This window comes from Engystomops pustulosus, chromosome 7, assembly GCF_040894005.1.
Source record: "Engystomops pustulosus chromosome 7, aEngPut4.maternal, whole genome shotgun sequence".
Classification (NCBI taxonomy): Eukaryota; Metazoa; Chordata; class Amphibia; order Anura; family Leptodactylidae; genus Engystomops; species Engystomops pustulosus.
The window spans coordinates 122,046,407-122,067,248 of record NC_092417.1 but is presented as its reverse complement, the minus strand read 5'-3'; the positions used below and the strand labels follow the sequence as shown (position 1 = coordinate 122,067,248).

At 41.8% G+C, this 20,842-nt stretch overlaps 1 protein-coding gene across 9 annotated transcripts in view; it reads left to right on the top strand.

Annotated features, from left to right (window-relative positions):
* Positions 1-19,784, top strand: part of ZDHHC1 (zDHHC palmitoyltransferase 1) — a 29,744-nt gene extending 9,960 nt beyond the window's left edge. For 8 of the 9 annotated variants that reach the window (XM_072117714.1, XM_072117712.1, XM_072117717.1 and 5 more), the window contains 10 exons: positions 2,780-2,998; positions 4,609-4,784; positions 5,100-5,201; positions 6,614-6,738; positions 10,117-10,275; positions 11,807-11,922; positions 12,648-12,730; positions 13,226-13,316; positions 14,611-14,722; positions 19,211-19,784. In XM_072117714.1, coding sequence (XP_071973815.1) covers positions 2,780-2,998; positions 4,609-4,784; positions 5,100-5,201; positions 6,614-6,738; positions 10,117-10,275; positions 11,807-11,922; positions 12,648-12,730; positions 13,226-13,316; positions 14,611-14,722; positions 19,211-19,710 — 1,683 coding nt within the window. In that variant the 3' untranslated portion in view covers positions 19,711-19,784. Of the gene's footprint in view, positions 1-1,908; positions 2,060-2,779; positions 2,999-4,608; positions 4,785-5,099; positions 5,202-6,613; positions 6,739-10,116; positions 10,276-11,806; positions 11,923-12,647; positions 12,731-13,225; positions 13,317-14,610; positions 14,723-19,210 lie in introns of those variants that run through there. The other variant, XM_072117710.1, reaches the window with a different exon arrangement.
* Positions 19,785-20,842: the final 1,058 nt, after the last annotated feature.

The window sequence follows — 20,842 nt, the reverse complement described above, 5'->3', positions numbered from 1 at the left end:
GTGCTAAAACAGACGCAGCAGTGTTACTCTGCTAGCATTATTGGAAACCTCTGATAACGCTAACACTGCTGCGATGTACACTACAAACGCCAGACCGCACTGGAAGCCCCTAATCTCCCCCTCCTCCCTCATGAATACACTAATTTCTATTGTACTACACATCAGTGTTTGCTAGCGTTATCAGAGGTTTCCGATAACGCTAGCAGTGTAACACTGCTACGTCTGTTTTGGCACTAGGAGCTGCTTACTTTAGTAAGTAGCTCCTGGTGACGTTTTTAGAGGTGACGGGTCCTCTTTAAAACAAGTCAAAATGAGGCTCAGGTTGCAAATTTCCCCTTAAAGGATCTCCTCCCAGACCTGGACTAAAGCATTCGCCAACTCCTGGACTCTCGGTGGTACAGCGTCACATTGGTGGAAAGAGTGAGACATGATGCCCTAGATGCGTTTAATTTGATTGAGGTCTGGGAAACAAGCGGGCAAGTCCATAGCTTCAATGCCGTTATCTTGCAGAGACTGCTGACACACTCCAGCCACATAAGGTCTAGCATTGTCCTGCATTAGGAGGGACCCTGGGGCCAAGCGCACCAGCATATTTGCTCAGTGTGAACCTGCTTTCACCAGAATTTGACAATCCTGGTGTTCACTGACAAATGCACGGTGTTGGGCTGTGACCACAACACCAATCTGTGGACATCGGGCCCTCATACCATCCTCATGGAGTCTGTTTCTTACCGTTTGTGTAGACACATACACATTTGTGGCCTGCTGTAGGTCATTTTGCAGGGCTCTGGCAGTGCTCCTCCTGGTTCTCCTTGCACAAAGTTGGAGGAAGCAGTCCTGCTGCTGGGTTGTTGCTCTCTCCTACGGCCCCCTATACATCTCCTGGTGTACTGGCCTGTCTCCTGGTAGCACCTCCAGTCTCTGGATACTACCAAACAGACACAGCAAATCTTCTTGTCACAACTCGCATTGATATGCTATCCTGGAGGAACTGCCTGAGCCACTTGTGGGGTTTGTAGAGTCCATCTTATGCTACCACTAGTGTGCTTTTGTAACTCATTTCTGGGGTTTGTGACTCTTCTCTCTCCCAGCCTGGCAGTGAACCACTCCCTATTATTCTGACTGAAAGCTCTGTGTCTCTTCTAATCACTGCTCTGCACCTTGTTCTTGGGGACCATCTGCTAACATTCAACTACAGAACTATACAGCTTTATGTACAGACAGGAAATATTGTGTCAATTTTTTTACATTGTGCCTGTTACATTAATGACATGTGACCAGTGACATCGCAGGTCCTTTAGCCTTGTAATAATCGCAGACTGTACACCATGTATGTGATCACATGAAATCACAGCAGCCTCCATGGAGAATGGAAAGGAGTAGAAGTCCCTGGAGGCAGCTGTGACTTCATGTGGTCAGATACATGCATGGGGTACAGTTGGCTATTATTAAGAGGCCAAATTACCTGAGATGATGTCATTCTGGTCACATGACATGACTTGTGCCCAGTAAGGTTTGTGACAGTCATACCAACCAAATTAATTCATAACTTTCATTTAGGGCTGCACAGTGGTTCAGTGGTTAGCACTACAGCCTTGCAGCGCTGGGATCTTAGGTTCAACTCCCATCCAGGTCAACATCTGTAAAGCGTTTGTATGTTCTATCTGTGTTTGCGCCGGTTTCCCCCGTGCCGGTTATCTACTACACTCCAAAACATTCTGGTAGGTTGATTAGATTGTGAGCCCCATTGGAGACGGGGACTGATTTGTCAAACTCTGTGCAGCGCTGCAGAATCTAACGCCTCCCCACGCAACATAGACGCATGATGAGGCACCATTACCTCCCAAAATAATTGGCATGCATAAAGTTACGCTTGGCAATTTATTCCCTGTAGCTCCGCAGGATGCAGCAATCTGTGGGAGCTACGTGACTGCCGGCCACAGGGGAGACGTGGGCTGTGAAGCTGCTGCTCCTCTTCATGGTCCAGCTCTCCCTGCCCACAGCGGCCAGCGTTTATGTGATTCTCGGCTGTGTGCGGCGCGAGTGTGTAGTGCGTGCGGTGAGTGTCTGTACGGAGATTTTTTTTTTTTTTTTTTTTTTTTGTATAAATAGCGTCTATTGACATTATATATGGCTATGAGTTATATATATATTTATTACCGAAATTTTCATACTCCTCCTCAGCTAAAAATACTCCTCAAAAATAGTAAGAGGAGTATTTTTACCCTTCTGGAAAAATGTTAGTGCGACCTTTCCAGAACGTTTGCTATATGTTGTCTTGGTTTTCTAATGTTATGAGGCTTAGCATTTAGTCTAAGACACGGCACTAATGTACTACAGTGCAGACACATGTGCAGACAGGTTACAGTCAGACCAAACTGGGCAGCGCCAGGGCACTTGTAGCTGCCCTGGAGAGGATTGGATCCCCCTCCCTTTCCCCTGGTAAGTGGCACATGGGCGGTGGGGTCCGATCCCTAGGGAGAAGCCCCTTACATGACAGTCATATTGTGGGTGTTACAGCGGAGTGGCAGCTGTGATATACAGCTGACACCCACTGCTTCTGGCTCTAGCTCTACTTGTAAGCCACTGCCTGAAGCCCAACATAATTCATGTTTGGTTTCGGGCAGTATCTTCCTGCATGCACGTACTATTGCGTCAGACTGCGGGAAGGGGTTAAATTAAGTTTCCCAAATGTGATGCTTTTATTTAAAATAATGTATATTACATGGTTATTGGAATAAAGTATGTGAAAATAACAGTGCATTTCCTTTCTACCTAGATGACCATCTGCAAGAAGCCATCTGGTAAGACCGGACTTGACAAAGAGGGGGAGGGTGCTGTGACAGAGCCCCCTCAGCATTCTCGGCAAAATGGCTGGAGTTGGCCTCCACACCCATTGCAGTTTGTGGCCTGGTTCACTTATCTTTTGTTCACCATCTTAGGATTTGGCATTCTTGTCCCGCTCTTGCCACGGCATTGGATAGCTGCTGGTTATGTTGTATCCTTCTAATTCCTATGACAAATGAAGATAATAAGGTTAAACAAACAGAATATTGTTGGATGATGCAAATCTCTCAGTGGGTCGGGGATGTTTTATGACAACCTGTGTTGTGGAATCCTGGTTGGCAGGTTCTAGGTTGAGGTTTATAGGCTGCTGAATGATCAGTGAGACACTGTTATTATCAGGAATATAAAGGGAGTGTTTTTTTAATAACATCATATTACAGAATTACTGAGAGCAGGCACTGAATGTAAAGCACATGCATCTGTAATGTATCATCCTGTGTAAGAACTAAGTACAAAAGTATTTTTGCAAGCTGAGAACAGGAATAATTGATGTCATCTTAAAGACTAGCTATTGGTCACAGTCCTTGATTAGAATCAACTGCCTTGTAATCCAGATGAAAAAGGGTTGGTAGGAGATAAGTCCCACAATGACAGCGCAAGCAGGTTTTATTAGTGTTATTATGAAGTCTCCGCTAAATTCCAACATACTATCAAAATGGACAGAGCTATAACAGGTTTCAGTCATTTTCGAACAGGCTCCTGGAAAAACTAAGCTCCCCCCCCACCACCCGAAATCTTAACCAGGGAAATAGTGTAGCAAATCACTCTATATAAGAGCTGTCCAAAGCCGCATTAAAAAACAAACACTTTACTTTCCTAGGGATTTTGCCACAGATTCTCTGGGTGACTGCGTGGTGGTTCCGTGGAAGGGGGAGTGCGCCATTGTACATTCCTACAAGCTCTGGCGCCAGGTGTAGCTGACCCAGTTAATGCTGCTTGGACAATATCCATATAGGATGATTCTGATCTCTGATTACATGTGGAGCTGTGTGTGGTTTAGTGTCTCAAACCGCCCTGACAGGTTCAATTTAATCCTGATTATGTTCTTTATAGAATTTCTATTCTATTTTGTAACATAAACATGTAACTAGGACAACCCCTAATTTCCCATGAATGTAAGTAATTCTAATAGAAAGACATTGCCATAAAGAGAGGAAATGGATAGCTTCCTTCTCTCAATATTTCAGTAGAAATAGAAAATATCCAGTGTTTGTCCCCCTCAGGCAACACACAAGGACGGTCTTCGTACACAATGGGGCTCATTTACTAATCCGCACTTTCATCGGACATCCCGCCGATTACCATTTTGTGCTGCTAAGACAGGTATTTAAAAGGGGTTTTTGCCGCACGCGAGTGAATTTTGGCGAAATCCCGCCTTCGGACGCTCCGACGGATTCGGACGAACCGGGGGATTTAACTTAAAAATTCTGTCGCAAGCCATGCACTTACATACACCGGGAAGAAGAAGGTGAACCCCGGCGGACCTGATCGGGGAAGCAACCCATGCAGGATATTGGGCACACGATTTTCATGAATCGCTGCAGAGTTCATCCCCGTCGGACAGTCCGGATCGGGGATCACGCAGGGACCGGGTAAGTAAATGTGCCCCAATGTTACCAAAATGTGAGCTAAATATGTATCTTATAACTTAAGACATGCTCAATTGACGAGGAGTTTCATGGCAAAATGCTTTGAAAAATAGTGGACTTGTCTACTGATAAATAACATTGGGATTATTTTTCCTTAGTTACATTTGTACAGTGTATGGGAGTGCTCTTCACTTTCCATTGTATTGTCCATTTTCTGGCTGTCACCATTGATCCAGCAGATGAGAATGTACGTGCCAAGAGCTCTCCTGGTCCACTTCCTGTATTCGATAGGACCAAGCATGCTCATGTCATTGAAAACATGCATTGTTACATCTGTGAGGTGGATGTGTAAGTAGAGGTTCTTGTGTTTTGTATGCCTACTAATGTTACAGCTCAGGTAAACTGCTCCCTCAGTATTACAGTAAAGAAATGTATAGCTGGAATTCCTGGTGCTCTACTTTTTTTAAAAATCTTTTTGAACGATTCCCTCTTATTTTTTGTTAAATGGCAACAATGTTCTGTTTTGCATAATGTGACAATCCTTCATGTCCCTGTGTACCCTCCCCTTTGTATGTGCGAAGAGGCTCCAACCTGTTATTACTGCTGCAGGCTGTATCTATCACTTTTTCTGTTGCATGTAACACATTTGTCCTTTCTCCGCAGGGGGGCCAAGTCAAAGCACTGCAGTTTATGCAATAAATGTGTCAGTAATTTTGATCACCACTGCAAATGGCTTAATAACTGTGTCGGAGGAAAAAATTACTGGTAAGTAGAACATGACTGAATCAATTCACCCTCCTGTATTATTAAAGGAGTGTTCCAGGAATCTGAATGTCTGATGCAAAAACCCATAAAGATGAATAAATCGCAGAAGCTAATGGAGTAGCCTTTGGTTACGCTCCACGTAGAGGCTACTCCATGCCCCATATTAGTGTGATAAGCTGCAGTTTAGTGTAAATATTAGTCTAATACAGGCGGTCTCTGACTTAAGAACGCCCAACTTGCAGACGACCCCTAGTTACAAATGGACCTCTGGATGTTGGTAATTTCCTGTACTTTAGCCCTAGGTTACAATAAACAGCTATAATAGTTATCACAGGTGTCTGCAATTAAGCGTTATTTTTAATCCTGGTTCTTATGACAACCCAACAGTTTTAAAACCCAGTTGTCATCAAGACAAAAAAGAATTTTGGCTGAGGTTACAATTATAAAATATACAGTTCTGACTTGCATACAAATTCAACTTAAGAACAAAGCTACAGAACCCATCTTGTATGTAACCTGGGGACTGCCTGTATAAAGCTAAAGCTATATTAGAGTTTAGAATGTAGGTGGCAACCAACCATCAGATCTACCTTAGTAGGCTTCCTCTTAAGGACATCTACCACCATTTTCTCGGTGGTAGACTGACCCCTATGCCACTCTCATTACCTTATGCTCACAATGGAGCCTCTTTGCACTTCCTCCAGGGCTCCCATGGTATGGACAAAATAAACTTTTATATGTATTCAAATGAGCCGGAGGCGCTCAGGGTCTGGCTCCTCCGAAGGGTAATTTATGCATGCCCCCTCCCCCCAAATCATTTATATTACTGCTACCCGTGCAGTCAGGTAGCCGGCAACGTCATCTGGCACTTTTGATTTCTTGCGCAGCCACACAGGACACCTGCAAGCTGTGCAAGACAGAAGATCTTGCGACAGAAGAGTGCCGGTGTCTGACCTCGCGGGTAGCTGGGAGCGGTGCATACGAATGAGTGGGGGGGGGCGTGCATAAATTAGCCTTTGGAGGAGCCAGGAGCCGCTTGTCGGACGAGACCCTGAGCGCCTCTGGCTCATTTGAATAGATACAAAAGGGGCTCCATCGTGAGCATAAGGTAATGAGAGTGGCATATGGAACAGTCTACCATTGAGAAAATGGTGGTAGATGTCCTTTTAAGTTCCTGATCCACAACATTATTACTTGTTGGGTAGGCAACTCTAGCAAGAATCTTGGTTGTACCACACTTCTTCCAGTCAAGAATTTCGGAAGTCAGTGTGCTGATAGAGAGTGTAGGGAGAAGGGGGGAAGTCCGCAACAATTTAAAAAGTGAAAGGGTCAGAAGACTGCAAATGTGTTGTATATGTGTCTGTTCAATGTTTGGGGTTTGAATTTGCTTTTTTTTTTCCCCAACAATTTAGGCTATTTTTTAACTGTCTTATATCGGCATTCCTGGGCACCATCTTGCTGAGCACAATTTCATCATATGTATTTGTTGCTTACTTTGTTGATCCATCAGTGTTAAGAAGCGACCCACATTTTGAAGGTGATTCTTTTTCCTTTCATTAATGCATGTGTGAAAGAAAGACACTAGAAACATATGGCTTCTTTACAAATACTTTGCAGCGTATGAATGCCTATAAATGTATAATATCTTATGTCCTATGTAGCTAGCGGCTTGCTTGAAATAGATCAAGGCTACACTGTTTAAGCAATGTTGGTGAACCTTTTAGCGGCCGAGTGCCCAAACTGCAACCCAAACCCTCCTGTATTTATTGCGAGGTGCCACCAAAAATTAAAGCAGTAACTTATTGCTCCCTGTTTTTCAACAACTTTCAATTATATTGGCCTCCTGAGGACACCAACACAGTAGAAAGATGGAAAATTTGCATTATTCTAGCTTCTTTCCAGTGTCCCTCTGCACACAGAGAATCGTGGGGCCAGCAGGAAGTAGCGAAGTAAGTATCTGTCTGTTGTGCTGGGGTGATGGCCCGGGTGCTCACAGAAAGGACTCAGAGTGACGCCTCTGGCACCCGTGCCATAGGTTCGCCACCACTGCTCTAAAGTGACATCTGTGCCCCAGAATCGGTAATTGTCCAAACTATAGAATAAATACCTATTAACTCTAAGAATATGTTCGAAAGGTTTTTTTTATGTAGTCCTTCAAAATTCTCATCCTATTTGTTGTGAGTGTAGTCCTCCTGAGTTGTTCATACATGAAAGTAAACACTACTAAGAAGAGAATCGCTACTACAGTGCGTTTGGAAAGTTTTCAGACCACTTTACATTTTTTTTACTCTTGCTTTCATTGCAGCCAATTTTTGGGAATGATGCAACAAGTTTCTCACACCTGGATTTGGGGATCCTCTGCCTCTTCCTTGCAGATCCTCTCCATTTCCCAAAAAGGTTGGATGGTGAACATTGGTGGACAGCCATTTTCTAATCTCTGCAGAGATGCTCAGGTTTAGGTCAGGTCTGTGGCCAGGCAAGTTAAGAATGGTCACAGAGTTGTTTTGAAGCCACTGCTCAAAAAGCTGTGTACTTAGGGTCATTGTCGTGTTGGAAGGGGGAAGTCTGAAGTCCAGAGCACTCTGGAAGAGGTTTTCATCCAGGATATCTCTGTACTTGGCCGCATTCATCTTTCCTTCAATTGCAACCACTCGTTCTGTCCCTTCAGCTGAAAAATACCCCCATAGCATGATGCTGCCACCACCATGTTTCACTGTTGGGATTGTATTTGGCAGCTGATGAGCACTGCCAAATCCACTTAGAATTAACACCAAAGAGTGTGTGTTTTTTTTGTTGTTGTTTTTTTTTTTTGCATACTGTATGCAGGCTTTTACATGTCTTCTGTCAGCACAATCTGCCATAAAGCCTGGTGGAAGACTACAGTGATATTTGACTTTGTGGAACTTTCTCCCATCTCCCTACTGCGCCTGTGGAGCTCAGCCACAGTGATCTTGGGGTTCTTCTTTACCTATACCTTGAGTGCTGCAGAAATTCTTTTGTAACCTGGCCAGATCTGTGCCTTTCCATAATTCTGTTTATGAGTTCCTTGGGCAGATCCCTAGACCTCATGATTCTCATGTGCTCTAATGTACACTGTGAGCTGTGATGTCTTATATAGACAGGTGTGTTCCTTTCCTAATCAAGTCCAATAAGTTTAATTACACAGCTGGACTCCAATGAAGGAGTAGAACTATCTTACGGCGAATCAGAAGGAAATGGACAGCATGTGAGTGTTGCAGCAAAGGGTCTTAATGCTTATGACCATGTGAGGTTTCAGTTTTTCTACTAAATTAGCAAAAATGTCTACATTTCTGTGCAGAGTGTACATTTAAAAAGCAAAAAAAAAAACTTTTTTGATCCTACCAATTGGCTGCAATGAAACAGTGTGAAAATTTTTAAAGTGGCCTAAATACTTTCTGTACCCACTGTAGATTTGTGATGCAAAGATATTTGACTATTGATGTAAAAAAAACCCTTATCTAAAATCTCTGTCAACCACCAAAGTATCCCCAAGAAACAAATCGTAAAAAAACAGAAGTAGAAGAAAAACTTGAAAGAATCTAGTACAAGTGCAGTAGTATTGTGTTGCCCCCAAAATAAACTTGATTCTGCCTGAATAGAACACTTAAAAATATAAACTTTATTTAGAAACCTTAAAAAAGGGCCACTCGTCAGCCACTAAAGATTCACAGAGTTAAGGCTTTCAGCATTTATTATAGGGAAATTTGATCACAATATCGAATCATAGTCACTTTTATATCTCCCTATAATGCTGACTGAGATGCTGCTTAGAACACTAGCAGCCGTGCTAGATCCTGTTACGGGTACTGGCACTGTGCCGATTACCTGAACTGTTATTCTCAACTGATATAGGTTGCTGATCAGTTGTCAAGTTCCGCCTGTACACCCTCCGCCTGACGCGTTTCTACAATACTCCAGTCTAGGTATTGTGTCATCAGAGGCAATAGGATGTTATTTTCAGAGAAACACCATACTAGTAGTAGTAGGGTCTCTGCATCCTTGCTAAAATGTGCAATGGCCTAGGCTACATGCACAGAGGAAATAATTTGATGCTTATTTTTCTAAAGTATTTGCATATATATAATTTGCTGATCCTCATAAGCCATGCAAAATCTTCCTCAACATATTTATATAGTTGTAAAAACACAAAAGCTACTGCTCACTCACGATTTCTCCACAGAACCAGTCACAATGTTTTGCTGCAATCGCTGCTGCACAAAATTAGATCTTGTCGGATGACCATATAGACCAAAGAGCAGAAAAAAGCTGAACTCCAGCACTCCTTATTCAATTTATTTAATGCTATGAAGTTTATTCCATCATGTAAAAATGTAGACAAACGTCTTGCATGGTCACCAAAAAAGATCCAATCGTTTCAGACTTTTTTATTTAGTCCTTACTCATGATCTGCAGGGTGCTACTAAACATCAAGTTAAAATGGAAATCTGGTCCATGAACCTCCATATAATTGGCACATGCACATAGCCATAGAATGCAAGGCAGGTAAAGTCTCTATAAATCAAGCCAACATGATATAGGGTAAAATGAATACTAATGCAAGAGTTGGAAATTCAATTAAAAGACCAACTGAGAATCTGGTGAGACAACACTACCTTACAAACCTACGTAGATGGAGCAATGATTCCAAGGGGTCTGAAATTTTTTTTTTTTTTTTTTTTGTGGATGACACATCTGCTGCGGTAATGGAAGAAAATCCAGTGGAATCAGAAACATTGACAGTGAACAACGAATATGATCCAGCCTTTTCTCTTGTGTATAGATTATATGTGTATAAATGCCTACACAGGGCTTTGCATGTATACTAATATACTGTATGTAGTTGGGTTACTTTTTATTCCTGTATTTAAATGGTTCCTTAATTTTTTTTTTCTAGCCATCCAGAACCTTTCAGATGTCTGGTATGTGTTCCTCCCTGCAGCCCCAGTGGAAACCCAAGCATCTGTCGTTTTGGGGCTAGCAGCTCTTGTTTCAGTGATGGGACTCATCACTATACTGCTGATAGGACAATTGCTCTGCTTTCACCTCTACCTCTGTAAGTATTGCCACTGCACGGACGTGTCGAGATTCACTAACATCATGTTCCCGATATCCCCTTCTAAATATCTGTCCTAGCGGCACAAATCCCGAATACCATGAACAGTCCGACGGAATTGCGATCCACGGACCCTTAGTAAATAAGCCCCATTGTGCAATCTCCAGTGTATAATTACAATAAAGGTCATGGGAACCTCACTGAAACCCATTAGTCTAAAACATAACTTTTATTTGTATAGATCAAAATAAGTAATAATGAAATAAGTAATAATTTACTATTCATGAACTTCAGCACAATAAATTAAAAATCTACAACTCAACGGTGTTGTCTACATATTGGTGGGCTCTTTCAATATGGGGGTAGAAGGATTTAACCCCGCAGTTTGGACAGAATTATTGCCCTTCCTTCAGGGAACTCCAGTTATAGGTCATGCTCACTATCTGCCACAATCTGGCTTTTGATATCTAGCTTTCAGACAAACAGTTTGATAGATGTGATATCAAATGGCAAACTTCTTATCCCAAAAAAATATCATAAGAACAAATTTCGGGTGAGGTACAAAGGGTGTTTTCTAAGGAAAGTTTACCTCTAATCTAACGGACATTCAAAATGCCTTTTGGCAGAGTATACTTACAGAGTGTTCCCTGTGACTCAAACCATCTGTATGACTGAAAAAGCCTATTTGGGGAGACTTGGTGAAAAACTTGATAGAGAGATTGGGGAAATTCAACAATTTCATTCCCATCCAGATTTTCAGACCTTGGAGGGTAAATTACAAAAGAAATCTCATTATTCTGACAAATGAGATTAAAGGAAATCTACCATCAGGATTATGGATTATAAACCAAGTACACTTACATGCTGGTTGGTGTGTGCCCTCTTTGTCAGGAACCACTCTTCTTTAAGCTTTTTATGTCTTTGTTTTTATGAAAAAAGGCTTCAAAATGAGCATAGTTGCATAGTTTTTAAATCATATTTTCTTACAAATCGAGGGCATAAAAAGTAAAAAAAAAAAAAAGAGAAGATCCTGATAAAGGGGGCACACACCAGCATGTAAGTGTATTTGGTTTATAATCCATGATCTTGATGGTATATTTCCTTTAAACCCTTAACGATGCATGCCGTAACGGCACGCGTTGGGTGCAGGTACATGGAGAGGGCTCATGGGCTACGCCCTCTCCATAGCTGGTAAGTCTTTGCTGCATATCGCAACAAAGACTTACTGTTCACACCCGCGATCGGTGCCAGCACTGAAAATGCCCAATTTCATGGCGGCCAAAGTCGAAAATGCCACTTTTTTGCCATTTTGAAAAATATTGAAAATACAATAAAAAGCCTTAGACTCCTTGCACACAAACTTTATGGGGATCTATGTATATACGTCCCCAATAGACACCTGTGGCGTCCGCCCCAGGCGTTTCACACGTTCATGTAGTCTTTGAGCTAACATCCTCCTGCAATAAATATAGATATGTATGTACTCTTATAACATTTTTTTTTGAGATTGTATTTTGTCCATCTATCCCAGTATGGAATAAACTTAGCACTTATGAATACATAATGCACCAGCGCCAGAAGCAGGAAATGAAGTCAAACAGCAGGGAACCAGAGGTTGGTGGAACACCCCCTACAGGTCGGGCTCAGGTAAACCAAATAAATAATGAAATATTAAAAGAGAGTTTTAAAATTACCGTATATACTCGAGTATAAGCCAAGGGTGGGAAATGCATTTGTCACAGTCCCCCAGTGTATAGCCTGCCAGCTTATGCCCCCAGGATATATAGACAGAAGCCTCTTACCCCCAGTATAAATGTAGCCTTTTGCCACCGGCATGTCCAGCTGCCCCTGCACCCCTAGTATATTACCTGATTTCCCTGCCCACCCAGTACATAACCTGCAAACCCTACCCACCCAGTACACAGCCGGCAGCCCCTGCCCACCCTGTATATAGCCTGCAGCCCCTGCCCCTAGTATATAGCCATCAACTTCTGCCTTGCCAGTATATAGCCACTACTCGCCTTCCGACGCCCCTCCGGCAGATCCTCTACTGTACATCAATGCTCCAGCATCGGCTCTGTGTCCCCGCAGGGTCGGTTGCATACACCATGACATCATTCGCTCACTGACATCATACTGGGTGCCGATGGCGAGCGGTTGACAGCGGGTTAACACAGAGCTGATGCAGGAGCATCAATGGATAGAGGAGGACCTGCTGGAGGGGCGTGAGTATAAGCCAAGTTAGGGTTTTTCAGCACATTTTTTGTGCTGAAAAACTCGACTTATACTCAAGTATATACAATATATAACCTAAATTACATTTATAAACAGGAACTAATTTCAAAAACTGTGTTGTTTTTTTTTCTCCTTAGAATGAGAGCTACGGTGGAAGTCTCATTTATACTAACCCAGATGTTTTAATTGAGGGCCCTTCTTCTGGATCTCTAAATGCAGAGTGAGTTTCCCAAACTCTATTATAGATAATTGGGTAATATAAGAATACACACTAACAGAAAAGATGCGTTTCCACAAAAGCAGGAGTAGATTGAATAAAGAGAACCGTTCTGTAAGTATATTTTTCCTTTTTGCTCCATGCCTTGTTTTGACTGTAAAATCCTGAACCTAGAAACACTCCTCTGACCGTGAATTGTATTTCTGGAATATTGGTTATATGGGAAGAGCATCTGTGGGACAGATCTCTGCTTGACATTTGTGATGCAGAAATCAAAAATGATAGCTGTATCAATAATAGCAAAGGGGCAAAAAATCTTCAAATTAGCCTGAGCGTCATAGTGCCTTAGCCAATCCTGTAGTTTTTCTTTCTCTTGGATGTGTCTCTTGGTTTTCAGACATAAACCATTTTTGCTTATTAAATGTAACTTTTTAAAAAAAAATTTGGAATGTATGCACTTTTTAAGTAATAGATTTAATTGATGAAATCCTTGTACAGTTCACCGGTGCCCATGAATGCTGACTGTGGGAATAGAGACTCTGAATTTGAAACTAACACCTCAGCAGAAGGACTGAAAAAACCAAAGAAGGTTAGTACTTGGAAGAAGTTTTCTATGTGTAAGATATTAATTTAATGCCCCAGAACAATCTCAGAAATGGAAATGAAATTGTCCAGAACATTACAGTAATAAAAACAAAGCCAAAATGTAATTTTTATATTATAATAGATTTCCCATTTTCTACATGCCAGAAAATGACACTGATGTTTGACTAGATGGGGGTCTTGACCCCCATGCATTATATTTTTAGCGCAATCTGTGTGGGGCTCTTTTTAATCTGAGCAGACATATCCACTTGCAGAAAAAAAGGCCAGACTGCTGCCACTGTGACTGCAGGCGACACACCTCCTTTATGAGTATACATACCTATCTACCTGCTGACAGGTTTCCTTTAAAACTGAAAAAGCAGTGGAATAAAATATGACTTTCATTTCCTCAGTTTGCATTACTTTGTTTTTAGTCATCAAAGGGATATATTTGTGAATAAAAATACAGAATTAATGGTTAAGTACTTTTCATTAAATATTTAAAACAATCTTCCATTTCCTTTGCACAAAACCCTAAAAGCTAAAACAATGTTCCTAACAACCAATGTGCAGCAGAGCTGACACTGTAATCATTACAGTTTCTGCTTCGTTGCATATCGATCGAAGCCGGAACTCAGGCGGTGATGTAGCACTTTTCACATTCTGTGATCACAGCCTGGTCACAGCAGGAAAAAAAACCTGTTATTTTGTGGATCTTCACCAACCAAGGGTCTAGAAGTTTTTTTTTTTCTTTTGCACAATGTTTTTTGCACACATGTCAGATGTTACTGGGTTAGCTCTAATACTGTAGAAATGTATACAGCACTTTTGAAGGCATTCATAAGGCTGATGTGGCCTATAGTGAATCTGGTGTTAAGTTACAAAATAGGGTAATCTGTGGGATCTTCATCATTCTGATGTTTGTGCACAAATTTTAATTTATTGAAATATATCACAGAAGTTAAAAGAAATGTATCGCCAAAAAAGTGCTCTCTGTATTTTTTTTATGAGGGTGAATTTTGTTTTTATAATATTTGAGACAAGTCTTATTGCTGTACTTATTTCAGAAAATATATGATAAAATCTTTACTTCTTACTGTCGGCCTCTAGAGGGAGCTTCAGGTGTACTATGTCAATGCACACCGGAGAGTAGGTAGGGGGGCCAACTCTCTGGCCTGTGCTTTTTCATCTTCCACAACATCCGTTTATTAATTTATTATAATATTGCATAGTTCTGTTTCCCTTCTTGGCACTTAAAGTGAATATTCAGTTATTTATCTGATTTTGTCTCCAACCAGAAGAAGAAAAAGAAAAGGACAAAAGGCAATAAAATCTCCCCAGAAGACTCAAATAAACATTCTGGTGACATACCAAGCCTCCGTGTCCTTCCTCCATCCAATGAAGAAAATGGTGAGACATAAGTCTAAAATCCTGATGTAAATATTCTATTCCTGATCTGTAGTGTAAATATTTGAAGCTGGAGCTGGGAGAATTCATGTCTGTTTATGATGTCTAGTTAGATTCATAGCCAGAACATTTTTGAATTAAGTTTCAGATCCAGAAGAAGGCAAAAAAAAGCAAAGCAGTGTCAGAGAGGATAAATGCTTTATTTAGGTACATGGTATCTTCATAAATTCTCTCTCACCTTGTGATATCCTGGTTTTTATACTTGTATAATATAGTAAAGGTTACTGTATATACTCGTGTATAAGCCAAGTTTTTCAGCACAAAAAAAGTGCTGAAAAACCTTGACTTGGGTTATACATGCATCTATAAAAAAAATAAATTGACATACTCTCCTTCCAACACCCCCGATGCTCGATGCTCCTGTCCCCGCGGCACCTCTCTGCTGTAACAGCCGGTAGAGACGCGGACATGCGCTCTGCCGGCAGGCGCAAACTTTGATGCAGCAGTGTCACCACTAATGACGTTATAGTGTGCGCCGGCCGGTAGAGCGCATAGATGTGTCTTTGCCCGGCTGTTAGAGCAGACAGAAGAGGAGCCGCAGGGACTGATGCATCGGGGAGCCGTTCTGAGCATCAGGGGCGCTGGAAGGTGGGTATGTAATTTTATTTTTTATGTGCTAGGCAAACTGGGGGCTTACAGGCTATATACTACTGGGGGCTGCCTGGCTATACACTACGCGGGGGCTGCCTGGCTATACACTACGGGGGGGGGCTGCCTGGCTATACACTACGGGGGGGGGCTGCCTGGCTATACACTACGGGGGGGGCTGCCTGGCTATACACTACGGGGGGGGGCTGCCTGGCTATACACTACGGGGGGGGGGGCTGCCTGGCTATACACTACGGGGGGGGGGGCTGCCTGGCTATACACTACGGGGGGGGGGGGCTGCCTGGCTATACACTACGGGGGGGGGGGGCTGCCTGGCTATACACTACGGGGGGGGGCTGCCTGGCTATACACTACGGGGGGGGGCTGCCTGGCTATACACTACGGGGGGGGGGGCTGCCTGGCTATACACTACGGGGGGGGGGGGGCTGCCTGGCTATACACTACGGGGGGGGGGCTGCCTGGCTATACACTACGGGGGGGGGGCTGCCTGGCTATACACTACGGGGGGGGGGGGGGGGCTGCCTGGCTATACACTACGGGGGGGGGGCTGCCTGGCTATACACTGCGGGGGGGGGCTGCCTGGCTATACACTGCGGGGGGGGGGGGGGGCTGCCTGGCTATATACTACAGGGGGCAGTAAATACCAAGCAGTAAATAATGTTTATTACGGTGGGAAGTTGTGCTGCCTCATGGACTCAAGGAAAAGGAAATTTCTGGAAAGCAAATTTCTGCCTTCCTTATCGTCCATTCGGCAGCACATAATGGGACTTACAAAGCAGAACTCATTGGGTGGGATCTTGTGTCGCCTTGCTTAATACCACTTTACCAAAGGCCGAACCCTCTGAGGCTTTGATGTCCAACCTGTAGTGTTTTATAAACATAGATGGTGATGCCCATGTAGCCACTATACAAATTGCTGTAATGGAATTTTCCCAAATTCTGACCAGGACACAGAGGTGGATATGGTGGAATGCGCTCTAACTTGTGATGGGACTTCTTTGCCTGACAAGAGATAGTATTCTTTGATGATATCCTTGATCCATCTTGCTAGTGTAGATTTACTAGCTTTTCAACCTTTTGAGGGGCAATGGAATTGAAGGAATAGAGCATTATCTTTCCTGAAACTTCTAGTAGCAGAGATGTAGTTAACAACTGCTCTTCTTACATCTAATGAATGTAGGACCTTGTGATGTTCATCCTTAGGATCTGGGAAAAAAGTTTGCAAACATATCTCTTAATGTTGGTATTCGAGTAAACTTTTGGAACAAAACTACCGTATTTTTCAGACTATAAGGCGCACTAAAAATCCTTTGATTTTCTCAGAAATCAAAGGTGCGCCATTATAGCCCGGTGCGCCTTATATATGAACCGTTCTTACAGACAACAGCTGCCTTGAACTGTTCACAGGTCTGCCACCTGCTGGTCATTCATCCTTTATAATCAGGTGCGCCTTATACTCCGGTGCGCCTTATATATGATCCTAGACATTTTAGCAGGCATTTATTGATGGTGCGCCTTATACTCCGATGCGCCTTATAGTCCGAAAAATACTGTAGGATTGGTTCATAATATAATGCAGTCCGATAATATCCGTAGATAAGGGTCTTTATAGGACAGTGCCTGCAGCTCGCCTATTCTTTTTGTTGAAGTTACTGCAGTAAGGAATAGAGTCTTTAGGGAAATCCATTTGAGACTTGTTTGTTGCATTGGTTCAAAAGGCAGACCCCTCAACCTTTGGAGTACTAGGGTCAAGTCCCATGATGGGGACGTATGGCTTAAGGATTCTGATTCCTTTGAAGGACTGCCTGATCAGTGAATTGCTAGAGAATTTTGACAACTGAGCATTAATGGACTTTCAGTGTGTTGTAAGACAACCCCTTGCTAAACCCCTCTTGAAGAAACTGAAGGATAGAGCGTAAAACATCCATTGGTAGTTTAGATGAACCACACCACTTCTTGTAGGTTGACCAGATGCTGTTGTAAACAGATATACCGGTAGTAGAGGGCTTTCTGGCTGATAATAGAGTATTTACAACATAGTCCGATACACCAGCTTGTATAAGGTTTTTCCACTCCCCTACAAGCCATAAGATGCAGGTGTTGGAGATGAGGATGATAAAGATTCCTTTGAAGAAGAAGGTCTGGGCGGAGTGGTAGTCTCCAGAATCTCCCTTTTGAAAGAACTAGAAGTAGGGAAACCAAGCACAACGGGGCCAGTATGGGATGATTGCTATGGCTTCCGCTCTATCCTCTAAATATCTTGAGAAGCACCCTGGTAATTATGGATAAAGGAGGAAAATTGTAAATCAGACCCGAAGCCCAGCTGATTTGATAGCCCATCTATTGCCTCGGGATGTCCTGGAGGTGCGAGGGAACAGAATTTTGACGTCTTCTTGTTGCCCCCATTTGCCACATACCGATAGAAGGAATAGGGAGACCTTTTGGATCTTTATTTTAGACAGTAGACAGCCATTAGGTATCAATTTAAGTAAAGATCTGATTTTATGGTATATGTGAACATGAATTTTCCAATCTTGATCCATAGGCACACTCTAATACAGTGGGACATGAGGAAAAACTATGTTTGCACATATCATGTGTTATGAATAGATATATTTTTGATTAAAATACCTGTGTATCGTAAATACAATGAATAATTATGTATGAGTTGTAAGCATGACGTACATTTAGAAAATCATCATTGTATATGCAGAAATATGCAACTTTAATATCTGCTATGTATTATATATGCAATCACAAAAAGGTTTCCCCATATTTTAGATGTTTTATATGTTAATGTTTGTGATATTGTATTATAACATTTGATAATATTTGTATTTGTAATACACCATGGATAAGAGAAGGATTGATATTTATATCTCACGCCCATAGGTGTGTTCAGTAACTCTTAACCATCCTTTTTATCAATCACATGATCCTTATCTGATCCAACAGGTGATTCTGTATAATGGGACCAAGTCGTAAGATGAAACGCATAGGTCTGCTTAAAATAAGCAATGCAATGCTCATTGGAGCATTGGAGGCGTGACTGTTAGGATCCCTAAACATCATGAGAAGGGTCCTGAATGCTCCATTTGAAGGGAGTAGTCTGTAGTCAACAATCTCCATATCTCTCCTTATGAAAGTCAGTAAATTCATACAATTCATTCAATGTAATGAAAACAAATCAGCAATGTAAACCAAAGCAAGGTAGTTTTGAACAGTACAGTATAATCTACTCATGAATTTTGTGTTCTAATTAAAATTATGTGATGGCAGGACAAATGTCATGATGCATCAGCTATGAAATTACATATATTAGGATTTATTCCTATTTTCCAGTTACAAACATATTAGTGTTCATACTATTTAGTGGCACAACAGCTTTGTTGAAATTGGCAACTGGGTATGATTGGAGAAAATAACCTGAAACAGTTCAAAAGACAAGGGGGCACTGTCTCCATCTGGAGAAAACCAGGTTTAATCACCGGAGGCGATAGGGCTTTTTTTACTATGAGAACTGTCAATCTGTGGAATAGCCTGCCTCAGGCTCTGGTCACAGCAGGGACAGCAGAGAGCTTCAAGAAGATGCCTTTTTACACCAAAATACACCATTGATGGTTATGTTATATAGAATTGTTTCCCCTAAATCCCTTCCTCATCCAATCCATTCCCTTCTTTGTTTAAACTTGACTGATATGTGTCTCTTTCCAGCTGTACAAACTTTGAAACTATTAAACTATATACCTTGTATGCATACATACTCAGCTTTTTAATGTAATTTTACACTGTGAAATGATGAATGTTTTCTTTTCTTTCTAGAAGTATTCATGGACCCTCCAGCTTTAGCCATACATTCTCCCAAATTGCCATCAAGGTCTTTACCGGTTTTGGCTCCCATTAATCTGCATCCTGTTCAGGCTGCTGGGCCGCCTGCAGAATATCATTCCGATTCTGCTGAGTCCATGGAAGAAATTCCAGTAGCCCAGACACATCTTGGCAGCTCTTCTATGAGCGAAAACCTGTTTCTTACACCAAGGAGTCCCAAAGACCTGATGAGTGACTGTGACCATGAACCTAGACAGAGTTACCTATGGCCTGTCACTTTACAAAAGTTTGAACTTCTTCCAAAGACTCCGTCTGTATTTGTCAGTGAGAGCAGTGGAAACCCTATGTCCAATGGACTGGTTGATGATCCCAAAGCACAGGATAGTCACAAGACACGTTACAAAAAGATGTGGGTGGCAAAGGGCATGGAAGGAGAGCAGGTTCTTTCCATCACTAATGCAGGAGTTTTGCCCTCCATCAGCTCTAATAACTAGCTATTGCTGTTCGATTTTTCTTTTCTATGAAGACTTCTACGCATTTATTCTTAATAAATTCTTTTTATATTTGATAGTATTGTGTTTTATTTATTAACTTCTCTTTGATAAAGTATAATTGTCTGTCATTGCAAGTGAAACAGAACAAAAACAGAAGTTTATTATGTGTAAAGTGGACCACGTGACATGTTGTTTTTATATGCTCACCATAGCCGTACAGTCATCTGGCAGAAAGGAAGTATTATTATATTTAAGCAATTTATTCTGTACTTTAAGTACAGTATTCCATACAGTAGGGGATATATGGCCGGTTGTCATGACTTCACAGTATATGAGCAGGCCAATCGTCTGTTTTGTCTCTCCAAAACATGATTATTCCAGGTCTAAAGAAGGATTATTGTACCATCTAAATGTACATATGACAACTATCCATTATAGGTCCATGAGTTCTATGACCTTATGCTATGCACCCGAATTTTTCATAATTTTTTTCAAATTTAATTTTTTTTCAGAACAAAATGCAAAACTTATCACTTAAATTATTCAACTAACATGAAACAATATTTCAAGAAAAAACTATTTTAAAATCACCTGGATATGTTAATCCCTTAACAACACGCGCCATAATAGTATGGAGCATGTCAGGTGCGAGTACATAGAGAGGGCTCATGGGCTGTCCTACAGAATGCATAGTCCATTGCCTGCTTATAACCAACTATTCTAATAACTCTTCTTGGTACTCATCTACTTCTCAGTATTTTTTTGGGGGGGGGGGGGGTTAAGAAGTGGAAGGCTATATTCCTTCTAATCTCACAGACCCAGCAGCAGAGTTCATTTGTATGTGATTTGTTTTAGAAATTTTTGCAACTGAAAATCTTTTCTTTTCATCTGACCTATCCGGCTTGCCAAAGGAATGTTCTTGTTCCAAAGCTGGTCCCTGTTGGATTGGTACTAAACACAACTGCTGTAAAAATTAATTATTAAATGCTGTGACCAGTGAGAGAAAACATGGTGAAATGAAACAATCAGAGTGAGGGTGCTACTTGCAAGGGCTAAAAATGGAAGCATAGTACAGTGACATTTCCACTCTCCTGTTACCTCAAATGTCACTAAAATAATGATAGCAGGAATT